Source organism: Acromyrmex echinatior, chromosome 11, assembly GCF_024713525.1.
Source record: "Acromyrmex echinatior isolate Ae372 chromosome 11, ASM2471352v2, whole genome shotgun sequence".
Lineage (NCBI taxonomy): Eukaryota > Metazoa > Arthropoda > Insecta > Hymenoptera > Formicidae > Acromyrmex > Acromyrmex echinatior.
Window position 1 is genome coordinate 6,822,844 of NC_141862.1, and position 27,927 is coordinate 6,850,770.

General features: G+C 39.9%; 2 protein-coding genes across 5 annotated transcripts; one reads left to right on the forward strand and one right to left on the reverse strand.

Annotated features, from left to right (window-relative positions):
* Positions 1–3,995: 3,995 nt before the first annotated feature.
* Positions 3,996–21,598, reverse strand: LOC105145881 (UNC93-like protein). 3 transcript variants are annotated; one of them, XM_087410948.1, is made up of 10 exons: positions 21,379–21,598; positions 14,851–15,389; positions 14,612–14,756; positions 8,185–8,505; positions 6,940–7,364; positions 6,410–6,618; positions 5,715–6,097; positions 5,208–5,340; positions 4,796–4,933; positions 3,996–4,304 (listed from the first exon to the last, which is right to left on the reverse strand). In XM_087410948.1, the coding sequence occupies exons 4-10, from the start codon at positions 8,377–8,379 to the stop codon at positions 4,084–4,086; spliced, it is 1,704 nt and encodes a 567-aa protein (XP_087267074.1). In that variant the 5' UTR covers positions 8,380–8,505; positions 14,612–14,756; positions 14,851–15,389; positions 21,379–21,598; the 3' UTR covers positions 3,996–4,083. The 3 variants fall into 3 exon arrangements, with proteins under 3 accessions (XP_087267074.1, XP_087267075.1, XP_011054079.1); XM_087410949.1 differs by lacking the exons at positions 14,612–14,756; positions 14,851–15,389; XM_011055777.2 differs by lacking the exons at positions 14,612–14,756; positions 14,851–15,389; positions 21,379–21,598 and adding an exon at positions 11,835–13,495.
* On the forward strand, positions 15,340–27,633 carry LOC105145878 (Protein spinster-like protein 1). Of its 2 annotated transcripts, none has more exons than XM_011055772.2 (10): positions 15,340–15,431; positions 22,938–23,054; positions 23,345–23,468; positions 23,940–24,092; positions 24,284–24,394; positions 24,520–24,682; positions 25,045–25,243; positions 25,982–26,260; positions 26,367–26,564; positions 26,903–27,633. In XM_011055772.2, exons 2-10 carry the CDS (start codon positions 22,949–22,951, stop codon positions 27,088–27,090), a joined length of 1,521 nt encoding a protein of 506 aa, XP_011054074.1. In that variant the 5' UTR covers positions 15,340–15,431; positions 22,938–22,948; the 3' UTR covers positions 27,091–27,633. The 2 variants fall into 2 exon arrangements, with proteins under 2 accessions (XP_011054074.1, XP_011054073.1); XM_011055771.2 differs by lacking the exon at positions 15,340–15,431 and adding an exon at positions 21,892–22,852.
* The last annotated feature ends 294 nt before the right edge of the window (positions 27,634–27,927 follow it).

Consider the following 27,927-nt stretch of genomic DNA (forward strand, 5'->3'; position numbering starts at 1 on the left):
CACGGGCTAATAGCTAAAATGTTTCCATGTGTCTATGTGATATACTGGATGTCCATTGCGTGCGTGTGTGTGTGTTTGTGTGTGTGTGTGACGCGTGCATTTTTAAACGTTATACATTGATAAATTCAGTTAAAATCCAAGGCTTCAAAGTTCGACTACTCGTGCCCTGTCACGCGAGAACACGAGCTTCTACTCGCATTCTCGTTAAGACGTAAGACAATAACTTAGATAGACAATGTGTGTATATGTATGTATGTATGTATGTATGTATGTATATATATATATATATATATATATATATATATACATACATACACACACATACATACGTATATAGTATAATAGATGTGTGATTTCTGTCACTTGCATTTATATCTTATTGGAAATTGGAAGAGAGTGAAGTGCAAGACCGATGATGCATCCCGGAGGCGTTTATCGGATATCGATGAAGAATCGTCACGATACTTTCAAATACTCTAATTTGAGTACTCGGCGTTTTACTGCCAAAGCGTTCGAGATATGAGATTGATCCATTGCTGTCCTTTTTAGTCAAATATTTCAATATTTTTGCGTTCTAAGACTTGGAGGTGATTTCGCCGATCTTTTTCCTTTTTTCATTTTATTCTTTGACGATCGTTCTCTCTTTTTTTTTGAATGACGTGCAATCTTTTCTTTTTATTTAATCAACGCTTATGAGCTAGTTTATAGAGCAAACTAATGAACTCTTTGAAATTTATGTATCATAAGTTAACGTTCGTTCGAGGAAGATCGGCGAAATCTGAGTCTCAGTAGCGATTAGCTTTTAGTGTATTTAGTTTACGAAGTACAAAAATGAATGGAGAACCAACGATCTCTACGATGAAAGTAATTTCAAGAATATATTAAATATAATTGAAAAGAGGGAATATAAAAAGAAGTGCGTGCGATTTAGTAGGAATAGTCGAGCGTATTTGCTTTTCCTTGGGAACGTTCGTAGGCAGGCGGGTGTTCTCGGGAATGGCGATTTTACGCGTCGCACACAAAAGTGAATTAAAGCGTCGATCGATATAAAATAAGATAATATTTATTATTTCATGAAATACAGATAATATATGCCTTTCCCCAATGCCACACTGACGATATACATTCCTTGCTCCGCGCCTCGCTAGGACACTGAACGTTCGAACGTTCGCTTCCCTTTTTTCTCCCTCCCTCGAACCTTTTTTCTCGCCCTGTGGGCAATCGGCTACGATTTCCAGCGAACCGGTAGTGAGCAAGTTTATTGCTGAGTAAAAAGTACGGATTTATCTGCGCGAACGTTTTTGCGTCCTAGCAGTTTTTCTCTCCTTTCACACCTCCATGGAACCTCGCGTTCTTCCTTCTCTTTTTATCCAATCGCCGTCCTGCGATCCTTACTGTCGGTCAAGCGTAATACGATTAACTCGAACATCGGAAAACATGTATGTGGCGCATAAAAAATTTTACCGTAAAATGGTAGTAATGGTAATAAGTTTGTATCGACGGAAACAGCGGTCCCGGAATGTCCCGAAAGTATACACAATGATCAAATAGTATTGCACTCCTGATTCATATAAAATTATGAAACTAAATGTAATTACATTTTCGGTTTAAAATTACATTATATAAATCTAATCGGATGATAAAATGTGATGTGAATCATGAAAAAAGTTGGATGTGAAGCTCGTGAAGAATTACTTTTTTCACGTTAAGGGATTTTGAATTATTTTAATTTCACAGTAAAAAAAAAATTACTCCGCGATACAAGTCGTTATACTGAAAAAAAAAAGATTTAATAATAGCTATCAAATGTTGAGTGAAATAATTCCACTCAAATATTTGATTAATGTAATAAAAAATAATTTTATTTTTTTAGATATTTAATTTAAGTATTACCAAATGTCTGTTAATACTAAATATCTAGAAAAATAAAATTATTTTTATTTATATTAATCTAACATTAGATTAAAATTATTTAGTAGCTATTTTTCAGTTTTTTTTTTTCAGTTCTTTTACAAACAAAATGTTACGTCCGTGGAAAGAAAATGAAAAATTTCAGACTCCATTTCCGCCGAATGATGTATGTCAGTGATATGTTATCCCCATCGTAATATCATTCTAATTTAACATTCGACTCGCCTACACTTGTAACATTAAACGAGATAACACTTATTAATTTCCCTTAAACTTTACGCGATTACAGTTTCGCAGTTTGCTTAGTTTCTAAGATTCGTAACAAAAATGTCAACTGATGGTTTGCGAACCGGGAGATGATTACGATTGCGTCTAATACAATCAGGGAAGATGTCCTAAATGTCTAAGTATTTTGGCGATCGTATTATTCCGCGATTCGCCTCATGAATGGCCACACCCTCGTCATTTTTTATCTACGGAAAATTAACGGAGGTCGCCCATGTAAGTCTAATCGAGGAAAGATCTCTTTATCGTCACACGCGACTCTCATTTCAACGAATTATAATCATAAAAAATTTTACTCAAATTATCATGATATTTAAGTCATTAAAGGCGTTTGCAGACTCACTTCTAGGCGTCGATTTGTCTTCAACTTTGACACCAATCGCGAATCACTTTGGCGGTCGCATTCGTCATTTCAAATATGATCGGTATACAAAAGGACAGGAATTGTTTTTCACTCAAAAAATTGATGCACTCGCAAGGCTCGTATACGAGCATCTACGATAGATAGGGAGGTGTGTGTACGCTAGGTATGTATATGTATATACATATATGTATGTATGTATGTATGTATGTATATATATATATTTATATATATTGGGAGTCTCTCACGCGGGGCGACTATACCTTGTGCAGCTTGGTTTGAAAGACATCAGGTACATCTCGACGTTTCGTTACGTCAAACGATGATTCGTTCGAGTGATACAAAACGGTACGCTCGATATTAGAATACGTTATACGTAGATTTACATACGTGTATTCGCGTGCCGTTTTTCCCGCTCTTCAGTCGTGTGCATCGATCGCACCGTAGCGGAAAAGCTTATACGTGTACATAAATGTATATGTATTAGTACATACATGTGTATGCATATATAGTCTGTATACACAGCCGTTCCATCCAACTTCGGAAGAGCGATCCTCATTAATCGCGGCTCGAACGCGCCTGGAGAGAGCTTTAAAGCGACCATCGATCGTTGCTGTCCTCGCTCCGAATTCGCGAGAGAGCGAGAGAGACGGAAAGACAGAACTCTCTCCCGAGAGTCGAGTGCTAAATAGGACACTGCAATAGCTCACAATACTCTGCGCTTACACGAGATATCACGTCGAGGCTGCACGCTATCAGTGCAATTATATTGGATTAGTCTGCGACTACTTAGAATCTTCAGTCGCAAGAGCAAGCTCGAAAGAAGAGTCTCTCTCTCTCTCTCTCTCTCCTTCCGTGTCAAGGCTGCGAAATGTTATAAAGTTTTACTTTTAAAACAGAAAGAGAGAGATTTCACCCTCTCGACGCGTTATCCAAAGCGTACGCATTGTATTGGAACATAATTGCACTCGCAACTACCATACACGCGGAATGGCACGATGACGCTTGGGAAGCAGGGCGTTCGCGAGAGGATGCCTTCCTCACGAGAGCGTGAAGATCGAAGAGCGCTCCTTTGATCCTTCCGCAGTTTCGATGGCGCTCCTGCGACGTTCTGGTTCCGCAATCAGCAGCACCGGGTTTTTCGGCGGACTATTATTATCATCGCTATCATCGGGCAGGCCGTAGTCGGTGCGGCAGGCGAACGCGACGCTGTTCGCCCTACGTCGCGTCTTGATCTTTAATGTCGCGCTGCTAGACTGCGTCTGATGATGCTGTTGCTGTTGCTGTTGCTGCTGTGGCTGCTGCTGCTGCTGCTGCTGCTGCTGTTGCTGCTGCTGCTGCGATTCCTGCGTCGTCAGGCCGCTACTCCTGCGGCTACCGCGTCTCGGTATTCCGGTCCACGATCTCACTCGAGCCGTGGTGCTGGATGGAACGGCTCGTTCTCAGTCACCCCGGTGTCTAATTTCGGTCGTCGTCGCCGTCTCAACACTGGTGGACCCGCGTTCGCTCGCGGTCGAGTCGCCTGGTCATAAAGGCGCCAGCGTTTTGCCGCGGCGGGCGAGACGGCTTTCCAACCATAGGTACGGCACCACTGCCAGCACCAGAGTCACGGCAAGGCCTAGGACGCGATAACGGGTGCACACCGCGCCGTGCAAACTGAGCGCGAGGGTCAAGCCGAGCCAACGCCAGAAGAGCGACGTGGACAGCGGTCCTTGCCACGCGTTCGGATACAGGCCCATCACCAACGCTGAAAAAGTCAAAGATTGTGAAATCTCTTCTTTGGTTCCTCCCTTTTCTCTTGCTCAAGTTCCCGTCTTGATAAAATTGCCGTTTTTATATTTTAGAAGTCTCTATTGACTTATTACGTTTTTACAAAAATAAACAATTTTTAAGAGAAGTACTAATTAAGATATGCTATCTTCAGTTCAATAGTATTCTCTTCATGCTTTTTCTTCTCACGGATACAAAAAACGATGTCTCGCCTCTTTTGTCCCGTTTTACTTGTCAATAAGCACGCGTGGTTCCGCTGTATAGAATTGGCGAACAGTGCCCGTATTATGACGAGAGGCAGATGCGTGTCAACAAAGCGGAGCCCGGAAATCGCTTTCGAAACTTTAGTTTGGCTTAATCGCAACGATCGAATTCACAGTTTCTGCGAACTATCTTGCAAGCTGTTTTCGTCCAAAATTTCTTTGTTACCTTTGTCCGCGCGTTGTAGAGGTCAAACGAGATACTTACTGTATATCAGAGTTTCCCAAATGGAATTACAAACTCCCCAGGCAGCTGATATAACGTGGAAGAGAGCCGGGTCATCTCCCGTCGGTCTCCAGGTTACCAGAACAAGTAGAAGGCAGGCATGAAAAGCGAAACCCACGACTAGAACGGAGAAAACAGTCTGTTTTGTCCCTGATTGGCGATTAAGTCATTCGAATTAACATGATTGGACCAGACTCATCTTTCTGTGTATCTTTACATTTAATTTTAAATTATTAATTTTTTTACTTTTTCTTTTTTTTTATTAAACTTATCTCTTGATTTGTCTTTGGCCTTAAAGTGCCAATCACTTTATTTTACATATCTATTATTAGATGCTTATTTGGCTGGTCCGACCGTGTGCTCGTCATTGAATTTGTTTTAGAAATACACTTACCTACGACAAAGTACCTTTTAATGTGCCTCAGCAACATCGAAAGCGTCGCAGCGGCCAGAGCTTGCAGTAAAGCCAAGCTCAGGAAGCTTAAGGTCACCGTACCGGCGCCACCTAAGGCGCATACCACGTATGCCTAAAAAAAACACAATATGCTCTTTAATTAGGGGGCCAATTGATTTTGAAAATATACACCGGTTATAATCGATTTAAGAAAATTTGGAGTCACTCGTGTTACGTTTGCGAAATATTTCAATCGATATGTCGATTTATCACGGAAGGTAAATAATTCAAGATTTTGTTAACGTCTCAGAGAGAGAAAATAATGAAGTATTTTTTACCTCTGTATACAAAATAGTTCAATTAATCGATAGCTATTTTGAAATACTTCTAGGAAGAGAAATTCACTGAATTAGAATAAATATATATATATCGAAATTGTAAATATCAAACGGTTGATTGTGATATTATAAATATCATTTTAAAAAAGCGGACTTTAAAATCACTTACCTCCATGAAATCGGCGTAAATGAAACCTTGTTCCAGCCCGATGAAGAGCGTGAGCGGCGCTGCGAGCTGAAGCTTCGGGTCCTGAAACGCGCATTTAACGGATTTGAAGATGTCTTTGACGCTGGCACGATCGTGGTTCGTCTGAGGTTCCTGCAGCCTAGAATCGAGAAACGCGCAAGATATGCCTAGACCGAGCACCGCCAAGCCAAGCCAGATGCTGACGAGGATTCTCGAAGTGCCAGACGTGATCGTCGGCATGTAAAGCGATTCGTTGTAAAAGTACATCTCTTCCGAACAGTACTCAGCCCCGCAAACGTCGGTGTTCATTATGCTAGATGGTATCAGATCCGTTAGCCTGACGAGAATCGCAGCGATGAGGCAACCTGGGACCATAGAATAATATTACAAATAAATTAGTTGAATCTAAGATATCGGTATATATTAAAAATAAGAGCTATGAAAATATAATTAGTATTAGTATGTACGTAATAATTGATGTTATTACGTATATAAATATAAGATAATTAAAAATAAAATATGTAGGTACATATCGAATTACAATAGAAAACTAGAAATAGAGAGATACTTGAAATAGAAATTAAAAATCATTTCTGAGTTAACTTAGAATTTTTTGCAAAGATTATATACAATACGATGTCAAATAAGGTGAAAAGAAAAAATAGTTGCGAAAATACCGATTGCGAGGCCGATATCTTCAGCCAACTTGATTCCCCGGTTGAGTCTTCTCAACAGGCATTCGCGGCGCGTTTCATCGGCGGGATCCTCGGGATCGACGCAGACCAGCGCCAGGCTGGTCGCGGAGACGTTGATGTGCGATGTTCTCGCCAGGAAACTCGAGCTGGCGCAGCAGCCTAACATTACGTAGCTGGGCGCGAGTATGTACCTGGCAATGCGGAATAGAAACGCCATGTATATATACGAATTAATGTTTAGGATATTCCATTTTTATCCGGTAAATTAAATTATCAAATCGTTCCTCGATTTAATTTTTTACTGCTAGAGCACAGAGATTCAACGTTTAGAATTCGCAGCTTATATTCGTTTCGTATAAATGTCTCGAGCTAATACTTGGAATACGGCTGAAAGATAAAAAATTTAGAATTCTTCAAACGATATCAAACCGACGATTGATGCAACGAGTACGATTGTCCACAAATTGAAAATTCGCGAATCAAACGCGATATGATATTTAATTACTGTATACCATTTGGGATACAGATGCACGCCGACGAAGATAGCAGTGACCACGTGACTTGCGGTGATGGCGAGATTCGTGCCGAGCCGTTGCACGACGATGGGTGCGAAACAGCTGGTGGCGGCTGCCATCATGTAGAGATAGGCGAGAAGTACCGGACCTAGACGGGGTTCGAACGCGCCCAAGCCTGCCTGAAGTGGGAAGATGGGCAGCGTAGCGGCCGAGCAACTCGCGTGACCGAGCAGAAGGGCCGCGATGTGGCGCAACACGACTCTACGTGGTGGTCTGGGCCCGGACGGGGCCGCGCGGACCGCTGCGATCAGCCGGCGTACGGACGATGCACCTGCCGATGAGTTCATGGAATCCCGACGTCGCCACGATAGCGCCGAGGTGCGTGTCGATCGGCAGGAGATCGGCGAGTACGCCGCCATGTGCTGGAAAAGTGAAAAAAAGATGAGAAAAAGGCTGAGGAGCGAGGAGGAGGTTTCCCCGCGCGCGCATATTTATAATTTAATACGCGATCGGCGAATCTATAAATCTCGGCCAGCGGAAGCGCTATAATTAATCATCCGATGAAAATTAGAAACGGTAATCCCGCACGGTGCACTCAATATGCGCGACCGCAACTTTTTTAGACCTCGACGTATTTCTACGAATGTAATTCCTTTGGATTTAAATTTAGATCTAGCTGTAAATCTAGAATCTCAGTAAGCAACGTAGAGAGATTAGTTTGACTTTAAATTAAAATCCAAGTTCACGGCTTCTAAGCTGTGCACTTGTACGTGAAAAATGTATGGGTTTGTTTAAAATATTTAAAAACTTAACTGTTAGACTTTACTTGAAAAAAAAAAAAAACTCCGCTTGAGCGTTCTACATTATTTAATAGTTTTCAACAGAATTACTTTCAGATTTATATATAGCTAAAGATTCTCTCTTCACAGCAAAACTCTTCTTCTCGCATTATGAATCTTAAATCATTTCAACAGTTATCAGAATATTTATAAAGATTAGGACGGAAGCACAGAGTTTTGCATAAAGTATAATAATAAAGCCTAATGAATAAAAAATGAATTGGAGTCCTTCATTTACTTCCTTTTCATGAAATATAAGATACTCCGATTGGTTGATTTTCTTAATGCTCTTTATGCGTTATGCAAAAGTCTGCACTCCGATCTTTGAGATACGATCGACTTAAGCTAGATCGAGCTAGCAAGATCTTTCCAAGTATAACAATCGATCATGTGCTGTTGGTACCTCCAACATGGTATCGTTGTCGCACAGAGTAGAATGATGATGCCCGCTACTTCTTGCACGTTTATGTGTATGTGCCAACGGCGGTGGCTGCGGCGGTAATCGTGCTGGACCAAGACCGCCGATCGGCGCCGGTTTGTACACCGGACTCCCCAGCTTATCCTTGGACAGCTCGTGAAGATTTGGTAAGGAACCCATCGTTATCACTTCGCTATTACTCGTTTGATGCTTCCTCACGCGCGTTCAGATCCCTCGCTCGATCTCATTTCACGATCGGGTAACCGCAGCCACGATCAAAATCTTTCTTATCTGCGAGTTGGTCACCTAGATGGAAGGGAACGGACTTTTTATAACAAATGTAACAGTGCTGATGTAATAGTATCTGTTTTCATACGAATCAAATGTTTCTCATGGATCAATTCAAAGTACAAAGTTAAGAATTTCGCAATATAAAGTTTATCTAAATTTGGCAAGTAACAAAATCGTCTTGTCCTTCATTTAAATCTATTCTATAATGTGCTCTTTGTTTCCTTTTATCTCGGGCGATATAAAACAAAAAATCGGATAAGAAGCAAACAGACAAGATGTTAAAAATAGCAAAAGGCAAGAAACATTTTAGCAACATTGCAGCAATGTTAATTGTAATGTTATAATGTTGTTGATGTGTTCCAAAATGTTTCTTGTTTACTGGGATCTGAAACGCTTGTGTATAGAGAGACTCGATACGGTTTAGAGAAGAAAACACATCTGGTATCATATATTGAAATGAAAATTATTCATCCCCACGGCGGCCTCCTTCAAACGTCAGATAAGGATTTACTTAATGTCGGGTAAGGAAGTTGAGAATCCCGCGCATCTTGCGTAATTCATTCGAACGATACTCGTCACTCGTGCTAATTAGAGATGGAGAAAAAAAGCAAGAAAAAAATAAAAAAATCGAGAATAAAAAATCGTAGCGGTCACCCGCGCAGCCTTGAACGAGAACTTGCCGAGCGAGAACTAGCTGGCCATCGGCGTAAATAAATGCCGTAAATAAATGAGACGCACTCCGTCGAACGAACGGTTTCGTCCGATTGCGGTGAGCAACGATTGGCGATCGGTAATAATTGACTTAAACCGGAAATCTAGAAGAACGTAAATTTACACGCGGAACGGGTCTGCGATCGCGTCATTCGAGGTTTTAATTAACCTCGGCAAAAAGGGGAAAAGGGGGAAACACATCGATAGAACATCAGAGCGTGATCGTACGACACGCTCGATGCAAACACGCCGATTGTTATCTGCTTATGCAACGTGAGCCTGTAACATAAGTACCTGCTTTACACGCACACCTCCCCTTAGCAACGCTATGTGGCTATCTGTTATCAGACGATCTGACGAAACGATCGGATTTACTTCTTGTTTCTATTCGTATTTTAATTTGTAACTGTCATTTGTAACTGTCCCTGGATTAGCCTCGCATTAGTTGAGCTAATGACTGGATTAATCTCGCGTTAGTTGAGCTAATGGGAATCTCATCTTGGATAAGATCGGAATAATAACATTCCAATTATCGCTCGTAAAATAAATGGAATTTTCAAACTACGAATTAGAGTAGCTTCAAAGTGAAGTAATTGGCATTCGTCTCTTCTTCGTTTATATTTCTGTGTCGATGCCACGAGGCGATTCGTCTCTGAGTCTGGTTAAACATTCAGCGGCGTCAATTGAACTTTGTTCGAGTTGACATTTGCTGAGCGAGATCATTTGAGGAGTTCTCAATAATTGAGAGGAAGTTTCGCAGAGTAATCAATAGTTTTAAAAGCGATTTGGCTGGCTCGACAACTCGAGATTCACAGTCGACTATTCGCATCTCTCTCGATTGTAGATTCGATTCGTTCGTTCGATTCTGTCGGTCTACCGTTATTTCGACGAGCGTGCTGCACGCAATGGCAGAACTCCAACGCGTGGGAATCTATCGAAAAAAAAAAAAAAAACTTGCCGCTAGGTGGGTGTAGCCGGTAGACCGAAGGTGAACTAGTTTTCACACGTAAAACTGTTCATCCGGTAACATACGACTCACATTTTCGCGGAATCAGTGGGAGAAATTCAAGACCGGAGGGGAAGGAGAAGAAGAAAAAGATGCATAATCAAATCAGAAGTAATGTAAACTGATATAATGTGATTTTCTTGATCGAACATGTAAGTACAAATGAATAGTAAGATAGGTCAAACACGAGCTTAAATAGTAAGACGATAAAGTTGATTAGACATTAATCTATGTCATAAAAGATGTAAGAGTTTTTTACAATAATTAATAAATGGAATGTTTCGACTTTACTTAGTCATCCTCAGCCATTACAATAATAAGAGTTATATGCATAAGATTAAAACGTTGTTGGCAAATTATTAAAAATAAAATTAAATATTGAAAAGAACGTAGAAAACTAGTCAACGAAATCATATCAAAGGTTGGGCAATATACTAGTAAATAAATTGTTAAAAATTAAGTCTTCTTTACGATAAGAACTGTCAAAACTTTCTTCGTTTACCTTTAAAGGTGAAAAAAAGTGAAATCAAATGTATATAGATCTTCTTCTGATATAGTACTCTTTAAATTCTTCAGAATGAGATCTCACTCTTGAAGATGAAAAATGTTGTCGCTCTTTTTTAATACTGGCAGAATGTTCGCTCTTTGAGTAAAAGTAAAGTGAGATTCCATTCTAAAGGAATTTTAGGGAGTGAAAAATCTAATAGAACAAAACAATTATTCGTATATGAGGAGATATGAGAAAAATGACCGATGTCGATGGAAGACGGAGAGTCCTCTAAGGAGAAACGGTCTCCGATAGTTGCGGTTCTGGCTGTTTCCGCCATTCAGGTACCCTGAAAACCGACGGGCGCGCATCGCAGCTGCATTGTGTGTGCGGTATTCACTGCGTGGATGCTGAATGCATCTCGCGGCGTTGCAACGACGTGCGTCACAGGGGAAAATGCGGCCGATGCGACACGATGCTGAATCGATATTTCGTTTTTCAGCACTGTCCGCGCTCCTGACCTTGGTTATTATTCTCGCGTCGGCCCACGTAACGTTAAAGCTGCCGATAATTACGTGGGCTTGCGTCGCTGGACTCGGGAAAGAGGTACGACGAATGAGAATGAAAAAAATGCAGCATACTTATTACCCCGCGAGGTCCTAAAGAGACCCAGCAATCGCAACGGGAGAAAAAAAAAATTGGACGACAGGATCCTTATTTTCGAAAATCTCATTTTCTAAGTAATGCCAATTAATTTTCTTCCCACGGGAAATAATGTTGACCCTTAGTTGTCGGGAAGATACTGAAAAATATCGATGATTTCACGTTTCTTCGTGTTCCGCTGCCTTTCGACTGGAATACGATTATTTCAGCGCCTGATCGAAGAGGACAGCCGCGCGCAAAGCAGGGTTTATTTTTCACGCTACGTTACGCACGACGGTAATAACGTGGCTGTCGGCGAGCACAACCGAAGACAACGGAGTGATGCAGCAGTTTATCGTGCATACACACGTACAACCGAATACCGTATATCCGGACGAAACGTCGGGGAGACGATTTTAAATCTTGTTCAAGAAATCAAAGGAATCGTAGCGATGATAATGGGATGAAAGGTGCGAGTTCAGCTTCAAGGGAGCTTACGTTTTCGCGCTTACGCAGCTGCCCGGCCAAACAGTCGCCATGGTCCCCGCCGACTAGGAGCTGCCCAAATTCAACCAGTTGTTTCGCAATGGATCGTCACGGAGCGTGATTGCCCCTCGTAAAACCAAAATTGTTGCTCTCATCCCGTGCAACAGCTACGAACTCTGTCATCAATGTTGCAACGCGAATGTCGTCTTTGCACGTATTTAGAACCTAATCGAAGACACGTCGCGTCTTAAACGATAACGACGTAAAATCACAATTAGATCCGCGGCACTCGCGAGATCCCAGAGTCGACTCGATGAATCATCGCTGCGACTTATATTCGCATCCCAAAGTTGGACGTCGGATATCACTCTGGGATTCGATAGAATATTCGGTCATACGGATCGAAGCTTGACGAACGAAGCACTCGTCGTGTAAAGATAATGGACGCTCGCCCTGCTCTGGGACTGAAATCAAATTGAATTCGCGAAGTCGCGCATTCGAACAAATCGGCACGAACTCAATGCACCTGCGAAACGTCGATGATTATTGAACGCGACGTGACGACGAAGTCGATCTCCGCGTCGCGAGTAGATTGCCATGAATCACGCACGAATACACCACGGTGTAGTCACTTTAAGGGCGGCCCGTCATAATTAATATTAACAATGAGCTGTGTTAAATATGAAGCACACGAAATGAAGAAAGACGCGAAAGAAGCGATCAATCAGATTGATCCCTTTTCGAGGAGGTGCGCGGGAGGTTTTAGCTCCAGATTTAATTGATGCTCCTCTCTACACCCACGAGTGAGTCACGCAGGGATGTCAGATCTCTGGTATCCCTCCGGGAGATGTAAACACAGTCCGAAATTTCTGCGAAATTCCGATCCTCTCTCGTTTCGATATCGTACGAACTTGTCTTTCCGACTTCGTAGACGACTCGTAGACGACTCGCGAATGGACCGAGTCGCGAATGCGAGTTCGCGACGGGATCGCGACGGACGGTAACCCGAAATATACCGATCAGCAACAGGATCCAGATCCCGGGCCGACGAAGGGACGACTCGCAGAGAGGCTCGCCTCTCTGTATCCGCAATTCGGTGTCGCTCGGTTCTGCTCGAGCCAGCTCGGCTCGGCCTCCTCTTCTGGTCGATAACAGCAGAGAGTGCGTACTGAGGGCGCGTTCCTTTGATTCCCACCGAATCTCTCCCGAGTGCAATTTCCCTCCGAAAATCTTGTCCCAGCGCGCGAAAAATACTACCGCTGATTGATCTTAATTGATCAATTAACGGAGCCGTTATTGATATGATCATCGCACGATTCGTTAGACTTTGTTTTCACATCGTGACATAAAAAGGCCGTTGGCTCGTTGTGCAAAGTTACAGCTTGAAAATTATAACTTGCGAAAGGGGACGTGAATTCGTTTGAATTATTAAGGAATACAAAAAATATTCACATAAACGCGTTCAACGGCAATTAGACGCGATACGTGCTACTTCCGTTTCGGAAATAAAGCTCATCGACGAGCTTGGATTAATTTATAGTATCGAAATCCCGTGTGTGTGTGTGTGTGTGTGTGTGTGTGTTAAAAATTAGGTCGGGGTCACACGTGAACGATATTAGATCCCGTAATCCGTATTTCCAAGCCACTAATTACCTGCGTTGTTTGCAGGGACGAAGGTTTCCGCTCGCGAATCTAACGGCCTTCCACGGATATGCACGCGTCGCGAGCGTTACATCTTTCGATGTGCAGTGATGCAGTTCATTCTGTCGTTGACAGTAACGTCGATTGTCGCACCTGTCACGCGTAGCTGTCACGTTTTGCAACGGGAGAAAAGTTGCAAAAACGAGCGCGAAGTTGAAGGCGATTCGCCTGTATCGGCGGATCGTAAAATTAATTGAATTGGTAAAGGAAAAAGAGAGGAGGAGAATGCACTGTTTAAATTATGACAAGAAAGAAAGTAAAAACAACTAAATGAATCTGTAATATTTTTCTAAAAAAGATTTTACGATATTCTCTCTCCTCCTGTTCTTTGTACTCAATAATTCGATAATCAGAAAAAAGGATCGATAGACGTTTAATCATTATCGATCAAATCTGAATTTATTCAGACACTTCAATGCTGCATTTTTAAGCTTACATTTGACTTGGCAACAAAATTTCATCCGATTATATCCGACTGTACGTCCTCCAACGATTTCAAAATTGAAAGATTCGACAGGAGATTGTAAATCTATCAAGCAGCACACACGTTTATGATATTATTAATCTATTCATGTATTCAAATTTATCACAATTATTATACAATAATATAGTATTATAGAGGACTATGATTATTGTATAATAATTAATAATTATTATAATGTATAATTAATGAAATAAAAATTCTCGGAATTAACAGTAAAGTATTTATCGAGTAAACAAACATGAATTTTCCATATAAGATAAAATCCTAAATCACGAACTTGTGAACAAGGATGAGCCGAGTTCTCGAAGCAGAATGGCGCGATGAATAATCATGGTATGCGATATTATCCCATTTAGCTTGTCCCGAGGACCACGTTCTCCGATTAACGATCGCGATCGCGATCACGACGTGCAGCAGGACATGCGCGTCCTGCTGCGGCCGCCTCTCAAGGCGAGACGACAAACCGCCTTTGTCATTATACAGCGGTGAGCTGTGACACACGAGAGAGGTACGGGGAAGTGTGTCAATGTTACGGCGATCGCATGCCAGGTATCTATGTACTTAGGTTGGTGCGTGCCGCTCTTCGAGCCGCGGGGTTAATCACCTCGTGACGCTCATTGTGCTCGTGGCGATGAATCGAGGACCGATTATTCCTTGCAGGCTGGAAGTGATCAGCGATCGTAGAAATTGCCAGACTGTTTCGCAAGCTCGAAATAAAATTACGGGATCGAGTTACTTAAGTCGAGGTCCTGCAAAAAAGACCAATGTAATTATCATTCAAATATACCGAGATCACGTTACATTCTCGCGTAAGCGAGATTATATTCTCCAAATACGGCATACGTTAATTATCCGGATGAAACACCGGTGATACACATCTTTTGCTTTCAATGCGCGTGACTTGGCGCTCCGAAGGACTCTGCCGTTTCCGCGACGCGACGAGGCGTCTCCGCGTTCCTCTCCATGCTGTTCTCCCATGTCGTTTTCCAGCAGCGATGATGTAACGAGTAAGGTACAAGCGGTCAAGTTGCTGCGCGACCTTGAAAATCGAAGATCGAGAGTATCCCCGCCGTCGATGCCGATGGTAGTGGTGGTCTCCCACCATGGCGAAGTGTAGTTGCACGTGTACACCATATCGCGAGTCCTGTCCCCTTCTTCCTTCGTTAGACGCACGGAAGGAAGGCCTGATCCTTGGACACTTTCTTATAAATGTACGTTGGTCACCAGCTCGTACCTCATTTGACGCTTCACCCTCCTGTACGCGGAGGGTTCGATCCGCGGGATCGTTTTGTTCTCTTATCATCTGGTTCCTCGACTTCCCTTCGTCATCGCGCGTCACGCTGACGTCCAGGCTGGAGAAGTGGATTTCTTTCAATTTTTTTCTGGAATTTAAGATTCTCGGTTTTACTCGTTGAAGGATACTTGTGAGTACTTTTTTAGCTAAAAAATATAAATTTTCGACAGACAAGTCAGAAGCAGCAATCTTGCTCGTCTTTTCGAGCAAAGAACGTGTAAGTTTCCTCACAGCTTTCCACTTGTTGAGAGGCGAATGAGAAGCTTGCTGTATCGGCAAACCGATAAAATATTTGCTGAAAGAAGTTTAACGTAAAGATATTATGAGGTTTTCTTTGTTCTGTTTTATTCCGGAGATTTAGGTCGAACGTTCTTTCTTCTAGCATAGCGATATCTTGTATCAGTGCCCCTAAACTATGCCTTCCTTTCAGTCTCTTTGATTATTCAATTCTAACAGAACTCGTTCCGACAGAATTTCAAATATTAAAATCTGATTTGTCGTATACTTTTACGTTACAAGGAAATCAACTCTGAATTAGCTAAAGCGATCGTTTTAATCGATTTACAATCGGCGAGGATTTTGACAATTGAATTGGGATTAGAAATAAAAAGTAATAAAAGTATCGAGTGAACATGCGAAGAAAAGATACATAGAATTCTGAACAATACATATATGTTTTGTAATACAACGATATACAACACAAAGGATCGTGTTCACGAACAGCTGTTTGTTCCGCACTGCTTGTGAAAAAATATTTGGAATGTCAACAGAACAGGAATATAAATCCGCGCAATGTATATCCATGCATGAATAATTAAATTATGTGTTTGTCACCAATTTTTATTTACAGAAAATGTGAAATATAAAATGAATTAAACAAATCTATTATTTTTACCGACGATATATTTTTCAGGGATTTTTTAGAGACATTATTTTTCCTCAAGATTATCCTAAAATTCAAATTCTCATCCGTAATCCGTATTGAATAACAAATTTTTTTTCTCATCGCATGCGATTCTCATTCTCGACTCTCGCTCTCAATCGTAATCTCAGTGGTCTCGGCGATTAATTAATTAATGTGAATGCGATTATCGCCTCTGCTGTTATTCTGCCGCTGTTCCGCGCTATTTACGAGGCTCGTAACTCGTGATACGCCTTTAGAGGCCCGTTAGATCCGCATCCAATCCGGGATGCCGACGCACGTTCTATCTATAATGTCCATTCAGCCTTCAACTTAGCGCAGGTCTCTAATTAAAACTCTATCGCGATCGCTTTGTTAATCGTAGCTTTGTAGATCGTACGATTTACTGTTATATACATCTCTATTAAATATTCATGCGTTTCAAATATTAAAAAATTCACGTAAATTACCGATTGTCCTAACATCTATTTCGTGGTGTCAGTCTCATTGCATTGTCTTCAATTTCGCGAATGTACGTACGTCTAAATATCCTATTAATGACAAATGTATGCTGATAAGCAAAAAAAAAAAAAGTATCCACGTGTAAATGTTCGTAAGATGCAACGAACGCTAAACTTAGTAAATTATTCGAATAATAACGGATGATAAATGTACACCGCGTAAATCCATTCAGTATCGTAAATTGGATTCGTGAAACTATGAATCAGACAGTTTGTAAGAAATAGTAATAATCGTGGATTTGTTAGTTAATTTTTACGTAACATATGCTTATTAGGTATTATACGAGAATCCAATACATCTTCTAATAGCGTATTAATTGATATCAATGAATTGACATTCATCCAGAATAGTTAGTCCGCTTACCTACTTAGTTACTAGTTATTCCTGCTACTGTACTTATTGCTTCTACATGGAAAGAATAGTTTTGTTGAAGCATCTATAAATTTAGCTAGATACATATATATTGAAAACATATAATTAAAACAAACGCGGTTCATAAATCAAAACTTAGAAAAAGAAGAGCATAAAATCAGAGCACAAGATATTGTTTGTGATATTTAATGTATTATTACATTAATAAAATATTTTTAAGAAATATTAAAAATCTTCTTTTTCTAAAAATTTATATTGAAAATATTTTTGTTGGATCAAAATAGTTATGTAGAACATTCGAATTGCTTGCTAGAATATCAAATTTTTTTGCAGTGCTATCATCATGCTTAATCATCCTATTATTAGATAATTGCTTCGTCTATAACAAAATTACTTTCAGATCTGTATCTAAATTTTCAAATACCAATCGTTCTCCCCATAATAATTATAATCACTCGCGTTTTTCTTTACGCAATTAAATTTTCTTTTATTCAGAGAAAGAAACGAAAATCAAATTACGATATCGAGGACAGTGCTGCTCGGGAATTTAATCGTTAACGCCGGAGATTTATATTTTTCATTTACTCTCGGGTATAAAACTTTCACCGAAGAAAGGTCGCCGCCGAGACTCGTAAGAGCGCTTTGCACGCTTCGCGGAACACATCCCGTATAAGCGACGACGGTGTCCGTCGCCCCGCGGAATCTCTCGAGTGACGCTGGAAAAAATCATTAAATCCAATCGGCCGGAAAACACGGGAAGCTGCTCCCTTTTTCCTCCTCCCCTCCCCTCCCACCCCGGGGAAAGCGAGACGGCGAATGGTTTTTAATCGATCGGCGACGCGCGCGAACTCTCCTCTCGAGGCGATGTATATAAATAATGTATCGAAAGGGAGAGCCGAGTGAACCGTTACCGTAAAAATGTACGTTATACTCGAAAATCAAGGCCTTGCAAATCGAGGCCCCCCTCCCCTCCCCTCCCCCCCAAATCGCGAAAAGAGATTCGCGGATTTATGGACGGCGGATTGTCTCGTCGACAGTCTCGACGAACGAAATTATGATAGATATGTATCTCCAGATATACATGCAGTTTAAATATATACATTCAAATCACTCGTATTCTGCATAATTTGCTGTTTATTGTTCTTCGTGTATTACTCGTGCGTTATTCGAGCAGGATGCGTCCATCGTTCCGCCTTGACGCGCTCCTCCTCCTTTTTTTTTTGTTCCTTCGTGCTAATTGCTGACAACGCGTGAGCGCACAGCGCATAAATACAGTGAGGTTCTGTATTGCGAAGTGCGAGTCTGCATAAATAGATTATCACGAATTGTAATATTTGTAAAATATGCCAGTGGACAAAAAATAGATTTACGTAGAAAGACATTTTCAAAGATTTTTCGAAGCGACGATTCTCATCTATCTATAACTGTGATATAATAGAGACGATAGTTGAATTTTATCTGGAATCTACGATTCCAGAGACGAGTTTCTACGAACGTGCAATTACAACCGTTCATTAACCATAAACAGTTTTCGACGCGCCCGTCTGTTCCGCTCGTCATTACGTTGACGTTGCGGAACGGATTTTTATCTATCATTTAAATATCCCTCTTTTAATTGGCAATGATGTAACACAAAATAACTTCTGCGTAATAAGATATAAATACGAGCTATATTTTATGATGTAAATTATAGCTGTTCCTTTCTCTAAGATATTGCAATAACACATCATATATTCGTGTTTTCCGCGTTTCGCAATTTACTATAAATCTGCAAAATCATCTTCGAAACGCAATTAAAGTCCGAATCCCAGTTAAGAATTCTTTTAAATCTCTGTTTGATAAATATTACAAACGATTAAATTACTAGCCAAAGCCTTACATTAATTAAACCTTTTATCACACTTTGTTATTATTTCATATCATTTTCATATCCTTTTTGTGAGAAATCCAATGAAATTCTGCGAACATTGGTAAGATAATTTCAATCCTTCGAGGCATAGAAGGCAATTAAGTTTGAAACTTATTCGGTCTCCGAGATATTAATTACAAGAAATAATTTAAAATAATCTATGATTGGCAGACAATATCGCATCAATATCTTAAATTTTTTTCTTTTTAATGTTAGAACTTACTTACCAACATTTATTATTTACTAAAAAGACCAAGCGAATAAATTACTATAAAAAAGTGATGGAAAAACTAAATATTTTTCGTCCAGTTTGAAAAATATGGGAATAAATTTATAAATATCATGGATTGTAAACCATTAAATCCACTCTATATTTTTTTAAGTATCAGTAAGAAAGATGTAATTATTAAAAATTAAAAAAAATTCAGAATCCTATCTTTTACACAAGGAAAATATAACATTAATCTAAAAATCTCTTATATAAAGAGATCAATGAAAATTAAATAATTCCAATAAAAAGTAAGCTTCCTTATTACGCAAATTTCTTATCCGACGGAGTCGACTAATCATGGATACGTGTCGTGTAATGTTCAATGATGAGATAATACGCGTAATAATAATAATAGCAGTTATCTGGCCCAATGAAAATAAATTGTATATAATGTATATTACATAAAGTAATTTAAAGTTATAATCATTCTCATGATAAAGGCGTAATTGTGAGCGACTTTTTCGTTCAAATTATCCCCGCACGTGCAAAATAGACGCAGAATCTCTGCTCATGCCAATATTATTATTACCTCGGGAAGATTCCGCGAAAAGATACAGCGTGTAATTTCAAGTAGTACACTCGCTTATTACAAACGCTATTTACGATCTATCTATCACCGTCGCACATGATCGCAGCTAAAGATTTTTACATTAACAAATACAATCATAATAATCTCTCGATAACTTCTTGCCTCAACCCTTGCATGATCAATATATAAATCATGATGATCAATATATAAACCGCGCTCGTGCCCTTCAACTTTCCGATAGTTTGACGACAAATCATCAAGACGGATATCAACTATTCATATTGACTAAGGCAAATAACTATGCTTTGCTTGCTTATCGTTAGCTGTATCAGCATACCGTTCGCGCGTGTAATTACAGCGGATTGAATTACAGATTCGTAATGCTTCTCTGCATCGAGCGGACCTCATCATTGATAGAAGCAGTTTCTTGAGACTCGATCGAAGCCGTTGCGAAAAACTTTGTCGATGTTAACGCAAACATTTCGAGACTGTGAGACCAGTTTTATCGTCAAGTTTACACCTTGACATTCACCAATGGTCATCGACTGATTACGAAAAAACCAATTTTTCAAGCGTGACTAATCGCACTTTTTTTATGTCGATATCGGAATGTTCATGCCATTCGAAACATTCGGCGAGTGGTCACTTCGGCTCCTTCATCGATCTCTCGTTTCTTCAAAAATATCTTTGTCATCTCTACGTCCGTCGCTTTGTTAAGTGAAGCGTGATATAGTTTTTGTTCATGATCGATTTACCTATGACGTTCTCGTTTAGCTTCGTCAGCTCCGTCTTCGTTTCATTCGCCTTACGTAATTTATCAAATTAGTTCGACGTAAATTAATATAATGTGAATTAAAAGAGAATGTAGAATAATTAGGAAAATTTAATTACATGAAAATTAAGAGTTAAAGATCAACTAACGCACGTCGTTGATTTAATATTTTTTCGCCTAACGAATTAAAGCGTACTGTTTTATCGTGACGTGAGTTGTATGTTACTATTAATATTAACGATACATACGAATGATAATATTCGTTCTATCTCAATGATTTTGGTTCAAGGTAATCCGGTACGAGGCTAATGTCTTAAGCTTCTCATACGCGTACGAGAATATGAGCTTTTCAATTCGCTTTTCATAATTCTTCCCTCCTCATTTCCTCCTTCTCTAAAGACGACACTCATGCGCGTGTTTATTAAAATGATGTCAACAAAATTACGATAATAATGACTGTCGTGTAATTTTTGTTATGCGAGATTGCACGTGTCAGTCGCGGCACTCGTCGTCGTAATAACCATGGCGTTGATTCTTTTAACCTTTTTAAGAGGTTATACTTTAGCAAAATGTCACAATGACGTAACGAAATATATAATCTATGGCATAACGCATATCTTTAACGTAGCCAAATAGTTTTATATATATATTGGGTCATCTAAAAAGTATCCGCGATTTTTTGTCACTAGATGATGTTGATGGTCAACATATCTAGTGACAAAAAACCGCGGATACTTTTTAGATGACCCAATATATATATATATATATTCAGCCGCAATGTTTGTACATACAATTGCTTACCTCAATTTGTATACAAGGCATTACATTATCCTACAAATTAAATTATTGATAAACTACATTTGAAAATACACACACGATATACACATTCCGTATAATTAAAGTGACAATTTAACAAAGGTCTGCGCGTTTCGTAACATTATTTGCAGAAAATTTTCCTACAAGGTGACGATTATTTCTTACAAAGAGTACATGCAACATCTGTATTCAATTAGACCGTTCTCTTCCGATTGTGTCCCGGACCCGGACTCGTCTGGCACTGGTGAACGTGTCACGCGGAACCCGCTCGCGTCACTCGCTTACTTTTAGGGTCGATGCAACGTGCCGTTCAACGTGCTTCTCGCGGAGGCAATTGCATTATTGTACACATAAATCGCACCGGCGCGGTGCGGAGACCTTGAGCGATTACCGACACGATTACTGACCGGTGTAGCCGCTACCTCGGTCAGGATACAGAAATTATCAGGTGTACAAATAAGTTTCCGCCGTTTGACCAAAGACGGCGCCACTAGCAAGCTGTGGTTAAAATTGTCTGATGTAAAACATTATATCGTAAGGTTGGACATCTGTCAACAACATAACCTTGAAATACTAGCGATTTCGTATCAGCATCGTATAGTTTTTTTTGTGCGAAAATGCCGAGTTTTGAGCCGAATAAGCGTCATTTGCGGGAACTTTTGATTTACTTCTTTAATTTGAAGAAATCTGCAACTGAGGCTGCCTTAAGTGAGAGAAGTTGTCGTGAATGGTTTCAAAAATTTAAGAACGGTGAATTTGACGTCGAAGACAAAGAACGTAGCGGAAGGCCGAAAGTGTACGAGGACGCGGAATTGAAAGCATTATTGAATGAAGATTCGTGCCGAACGCAAAAAGAACTTGCACTTACATTTCGACTTACATCAATAAAACATTATGTATCGTTCTTTCACAATAAATGCTTAATTTTTTTGATGAAAAAACGGCGGAAACTTATTTGTACACCTAATAAAATACTACTGTGTCGATCGATCGCGAATAATAGAAGCTGTTTCGTAACGACAGTCTTCTCGCCGCGTTTCCGATTGCGATTCTCGTGTAGTGTACCGTTTTGGCGATGAACGTAGGTGACTGATGATCAGCATCTTTGATGTTTATAAACGATGCGAGCCCTCAGCGAACGAGATAGAATAGCATTATTTCCTTCTGAAAAGATCAAGTGTAATAGCGTTTTCTAAGAAAAGTACGTCAGATATCTAACAATCGAGAATTTCTTACGATGGGAATTCTTAAAAATACGATTCCCAAGCCAGGCGCGATTGAAGATGCTACGAGATTCTTATGGAAACGACTCGTAATTCAATTCGGCGTAATTTATTGCGTGCACGCGTACAACGTTTATCCGCATTCTATCCGACTAATAGCAAGCTCGCGGATAAAAGTGTCGATTGCGCGATAGCTGATATCTTCGCCGACAAACGCGACAGCTATAATTCTCGTTGTATGTTAATTATATAATCTTGCACGGCACGCAATCTTGTAATGTGAGCAGAAAAGAATCCTTCTTTGTGATATGCATTTTCCAGATCAAGCGAAGATGTTGCACTGGATAATGCAAAAATCTGCGTTTCTCTACAAGCCTTACGCGTTGGCTCTAATGTCAGTCGGCTATATCGTAGCAGAATTGGGCCATTTTCTGATAGGTAAGTTCTAATGGTAGTTTCCTTCATATAAATCTAATTCACTCTCCAGAACTCCTAAAGTAAATCTCACTCTTAAAAATAGAAAACTGATCCACTCTGTTTCAAGACTTTCAAGATTGGTTTAATTTTTTACTCCGTAGAATGAAATTCCAAAGAATTTAGAGAGTACGTATACGTTATATATTAGTCAATGGATCTAATCAGCTGTGCGCATTGATCAATTTCTCTTTCCATGTGTTGATAATTACATGCGTTTTCAACGTATCTGATTTGTTCATTAAAACGACAAGGTGTGACGAGCAAAGCGGTCGCCGAGAACTTGCACTACGGTGACATATCCTGCCAATTTAATTCGACGACGCTGACGGTGGCCGAACTTCCGGTGCCATGCGAAAGCGCGAAAAATTCTACCTAGTAAGTTTTGTCAAATATCACCCGCTCGAAAAAAATTCCAGTTGGAAAAACGTTTCGCCGAGAGACTCACGTGTAACTGTAAGCACAATTAGCTTGGATCGCCGTTTCCTCTCGCAACTCGATTTCCTTGTAGGAGATTGATTCACCGCGCGTGGCTTGATACCGCTAAATCACGCATCGATAATAAAAACTGAGATACTGTTACGAAATGCTTGCGAGAAGACACGCGACTCCATGAGATTAATCGTTAACGTTCCAGAAAAATTACTATAAGTGCCGCAAATAATTTTTCCCGTGATTCACGATGTGAGATGAATCTTCGCGTAAACGAATTGTACGATAATTTGCACGATAATTATATGGATCGAGCGGATCGAGGTCTTGCCGTACACCAACGCAGCAATTATCGCGTGCGTCATTACGCCGCGCTTTCGCTCGATCCCCTCATATAAACGCTCTTTGTTGCTACAGCTGCCAATCCCTGGAATTGAACGGGTCCTATTACTGCGAGTGGAATTACAATGGCCTCGGTCTGGACTATCAAATCTTGGCGGGGCCGAGCTTCATCGCGGTCTACACGATCGTCGGTATTATCCTGGGAGTCGCGGCTGACAAATACAACAGGTAAAATCAATTTATGATGTTTCCCAGCAAGAGCCACGGTGCAACGCAGTTCATCGTTTCATCTCTTTTTTAACAAACAGAATTTTTGCAAACAATAAGGATATAACGATTCACTGTTGTCCGTATCTCTTGCTGGAAAGCTGCACCTATAATTGCGCGAAATATATTTGCTACATCTTTCTCCGTTACAGAGTGAAACTGCTGACCGTCTGCACTGTAATATTCAGCGTTGCAATCATCTTAAGCGGTGCTGTGTTTGAATACTGGCAGCTCGTTATTCTACGAATGCTTCTGGCGGCGGGGTAAGTCCTGGTAATATAATGGCACTTCCACTTCTGATTGTTCGTTCGTAATTAACGAATGAACGAATTACGATCACGTCGTTATGTTATGTTATGTTACATTAAAATCCGAACGAATATTGCAGAGAGGCGGGATGCAATCCGTTGGCGACTGGTCTTCTGTCAGACTGGTTCTCGGAAGAACGACGGGGCCTCGTCATGTCCATTTTCAATTGGGGCATTTATGGCGGTTACGGCATCGCCTTTCCGGTCGGTCGGTACATACCTAGTCTGAACGTCTGGGATCTGGTGAGCTAACATCCATTGATAGACATTGTCTCCTTTGTGCTATTTTCTCCTTCTCTCTTTCTCCCTCTTTTCGCATTGGTTTTCAAAGCCAGCGTGTTCCGGCGAATAATTGCCCGATATACATCCTGAAATCATTTCCGCGCGGAAGGAAAGCATAATGAAGGTTACAGTAAATTGCTTCGATAGTACAACAGATCATTTCCGACGATGGTATGAAAAAAGATGTATATACAAATTAAATTATTCTGGATTAAATACTGTGTGTGTATGTGAGACACAAATACGTAATATTAGCGAAGGAATAAATTAATTAAAGTATAGAGACAATTAAGAGTTAATTAAATTGAGTTATTAATTAACAGGGCTGGAGAATCTGTTATTATGAAGCCGGAGTGCTCGGCTTAATCATCGCCGCCCTCACCGGTCTGTCGTTAACAGAACCGAAAAGGAAGACGATCGGAGAGGAATCGACTAACGACGGAGAGCGACTATCGGTTTGGAAAGTACTACTGCAACCGCGCATTGTTCTTTTATGCCTCGCCGCCAGCATCAGACATAGCGGTAAAAGGCAATACCTTGAAGCGAAAGGATTGACATACATATCGAGGGTATATTAGCGATCTATTCGAGTTTGCACTAATTCGGCGAATTTGCCTTGCCGTGATACTTTCTTCTCTTTGAATACACTTTAGCTAATAAAACTAAAACCTATGTTTGAATTTCGTCAATTTGAAGAAGGAACGAGTCAAATCTGACTTAAGCTATATAGCCTGTCTTTGAAATTTCGGAATTAACTTCAAAATATTCCACACTAATTATATAGAAAATTAGATCTCGATGAAATAAGTCAGTTTCCACTTATAATAATGGTGAATAAAAGGTATCGTAAACACAAGACTCAATAATGGATTTTTTCTTAATTATAGTGTATCAAATGCTCTGTGAGCACAAGTTTTACATTTTGAATAAGCCTGTCTATTATTGATTTCATTATTGAACCTGATGTTCTGTGACACATCATTTTGTTTACCATATTATAAGCTACATCAAGTGTGAAAAATCATTCATTTCACCGGGATCTAATTTTCCATATAATTAGCTTTTTATTTCAATTATCTAAAATTATTTTATTTGATCGTAATTAAATCGTCAACATAAAGGGACGATCATCTTTATTCTTTCCTATCAATAAATCTACTTCCTTCTTCGATCATGCTATTTACTTTCAATTTATGTCACAATCTTTTTTTGAATTGCGCGTACTGCTTTACGAAAACAGGATTTTGTCGCTTTTTTCAGGCGGTTTGTGTTTCGCTTACAATTGTGATCTATACTACAGAGACTACTTTCCGGACTACGATCTCGGCTGGTGGCTTTTCGCCGTCACAATTGTCATCGGTAGTCTGGGCGTTGTGGTTGGTGGATTAATTAGCGACAAGATCGTAGCAAAAATGGGAATTCGTTCGCGTGTAGCGTGTCTGGCGATCAGCCAGCTAATCGCAACGCCGTTCGCATTTGGTTCGGTGTATTTCAATCCTCTTTGGGCAATGATAACACTAGGAATCTCTTATTTCTTCGGTAAGAATTCTTCGCTCTAAATTTCCAAGCTCAAACATTCCGTAAAATATCAATACATATTTTACGCAGCAATTGCCTTTAAATTCAACGATCGTTTTATTTGCAGCTGAAATGTGGTTCGGAATAGTGTTCGCTGTTGTGGTGGAGATTGTTCCTCTGAAACTGCGATCAACAACCGTTGGCGTTTTCCTGTTTGTCATGAATAACATTGGCGGAAACTTACCAATTCTTGTCGAGCCTACCAGAATAGCCATCGGTTTCCGGGAATCGTTGTATATTTTTTACGCTGGCTGCTACGGCATCAGTAAGTATATGTAACGGAATAGGAAATTAATTCTTATTGTCGCCGTATAATCGTTTGTATTTGCAATCGCTTATATCATTGAATTTTTTTATAGAAGTTTCAACACAGGAAACAAGAAGCATTCCAATTGTAATGTTGTTAGAATGTTTCAAAATGTTTCTTGCTATTATTAGGAATGACTTTTATAGAATCTTGATTTTTATTATCATACCTTATTATATATACAACATTTGACGAATCTAAACAGCCATGAGAACGACTAGTAAAATTGCTCTGGCGAGTCTTTGACCAGGAAAAAAACGTGTAGTTGGACGATAATATCAGACTCTTTGACGTAGGTTCCATTATGTTCTTCTTCACCATGTTCCTAATGGACGGTCCCGCGGAGGTGGAGAGAAAAGTGGACAAGGAGGCTCCGCCAGCGTACGACAATAGCACATTTACTAACGACGATGGCCAATTGCCAACGTTGGAACTGCCATCGTTTCCGGCGCGACCGCCGATCTACGAACATTCTCGGCTATGAGCAGGAAAAGGCTCTTGCTCCAAAGAATGTAATGTAAATAGTGTTTCAGTTATATTGGACTAGGCATGAGTCAGGTAGCTGAAGATTGACGACATTAACGTCGAGATTTTACAAGGAGTGTTTCACACTGTTGACAGTTGATATAATCTACATTTTTTTAATTAAGTGGAAAAATATCAGATACTTTGTTTGTAATATTTTTTTGCGTCTTTCATCGGTCAAATGTTGATGGGTTAAAGTTCCTCACACGTCAAGCCGAGACTTACGAAATTATGCAAAAGCGCGATGTACAAAGCAGCAACTACGATAATTAAGAATTTTGTTTTGTTTGAACGCGTCATGTTGCAAAACATTCATGAGCGCATGGTGGATTACATAATGCTCTTGATAAAGAAGTTTACAAAAAGGTTGATAAACTCCGACTATCTTCAAGATACGTTCTGTGTTCTTAAAATAGAAGTTTGTGTGTAATGAAGTGAGTATCTGCAGGTGTAATTTTTGTAAAAAAAAAAATAAAAATGAAAACTTTAATATAATACTAAACTTAATTATTGTGGGGATCGAAAATTAATGGAGCACTGATTGTGAATTGATTTAAATTCGGAATTTCTCGTTTTCCATTCTAATATTTAGTGCGTTAGAATTTAATACGTCAACAATGTTCCATTGCTGTCATAATTATTCTGGTCATCCACGTATACTTTAAATCATAATCCTGCGATTTTCTTTTAAATCATTTTAATAATTTTAATTTAAGTCACGTCAATCATAATTATATAATTATACCGAAGTCTATTAGGATCCAGGTGTGTCAAAAAGTTGTTTACGTACGCATAT

Bases quoted from the DNA above. Each gene is read 5' to 3' on its own strand.
- LOC105145881 (XM_087410949.1), bottom strand. From the start codon at position 8,379: ATGGGTTCCTTACCAAATCTTCACGAGCTGTCCAAGGATAAGCTGGGG. The intron at 5,341-5,714 runs GTAAGTGATTTT...TGTTTTTTTTAG, and splicing joins TTTACGCCGATTTCATGGAG to GCATACGTGGTATGCGCCTT. The intron at 4,934-5,207 runs GTAAGTGTATTT...TCTCCGTTCTAG, and splicing joins TAAAAGGTACTTTGTCGTAG to TCGTGGGTTTCGCTTTTCAT.
- LOC105145878 (XM_011055771.2), top strand. From the start codon at position 22,693: ATGGAAACGACTCGTAATTCAATTCGGCGTAATTTATTGCGTGCACGC. The intron at 24,395-24,519 runs GTAAGTCCTGGT...CGAATATTGCAG, and splicing joins CGAATGCTTCTGGCGGCGGG to AGAGGCGGGATGCAATCCGT. The intron at 26,565-26,902 runs GTAAGTATATGT...TCTTTGACGTAG, and splicing joins CGCTGGCTGCTACGGCATCA to GTTCCATTATGTTCTTCTTC.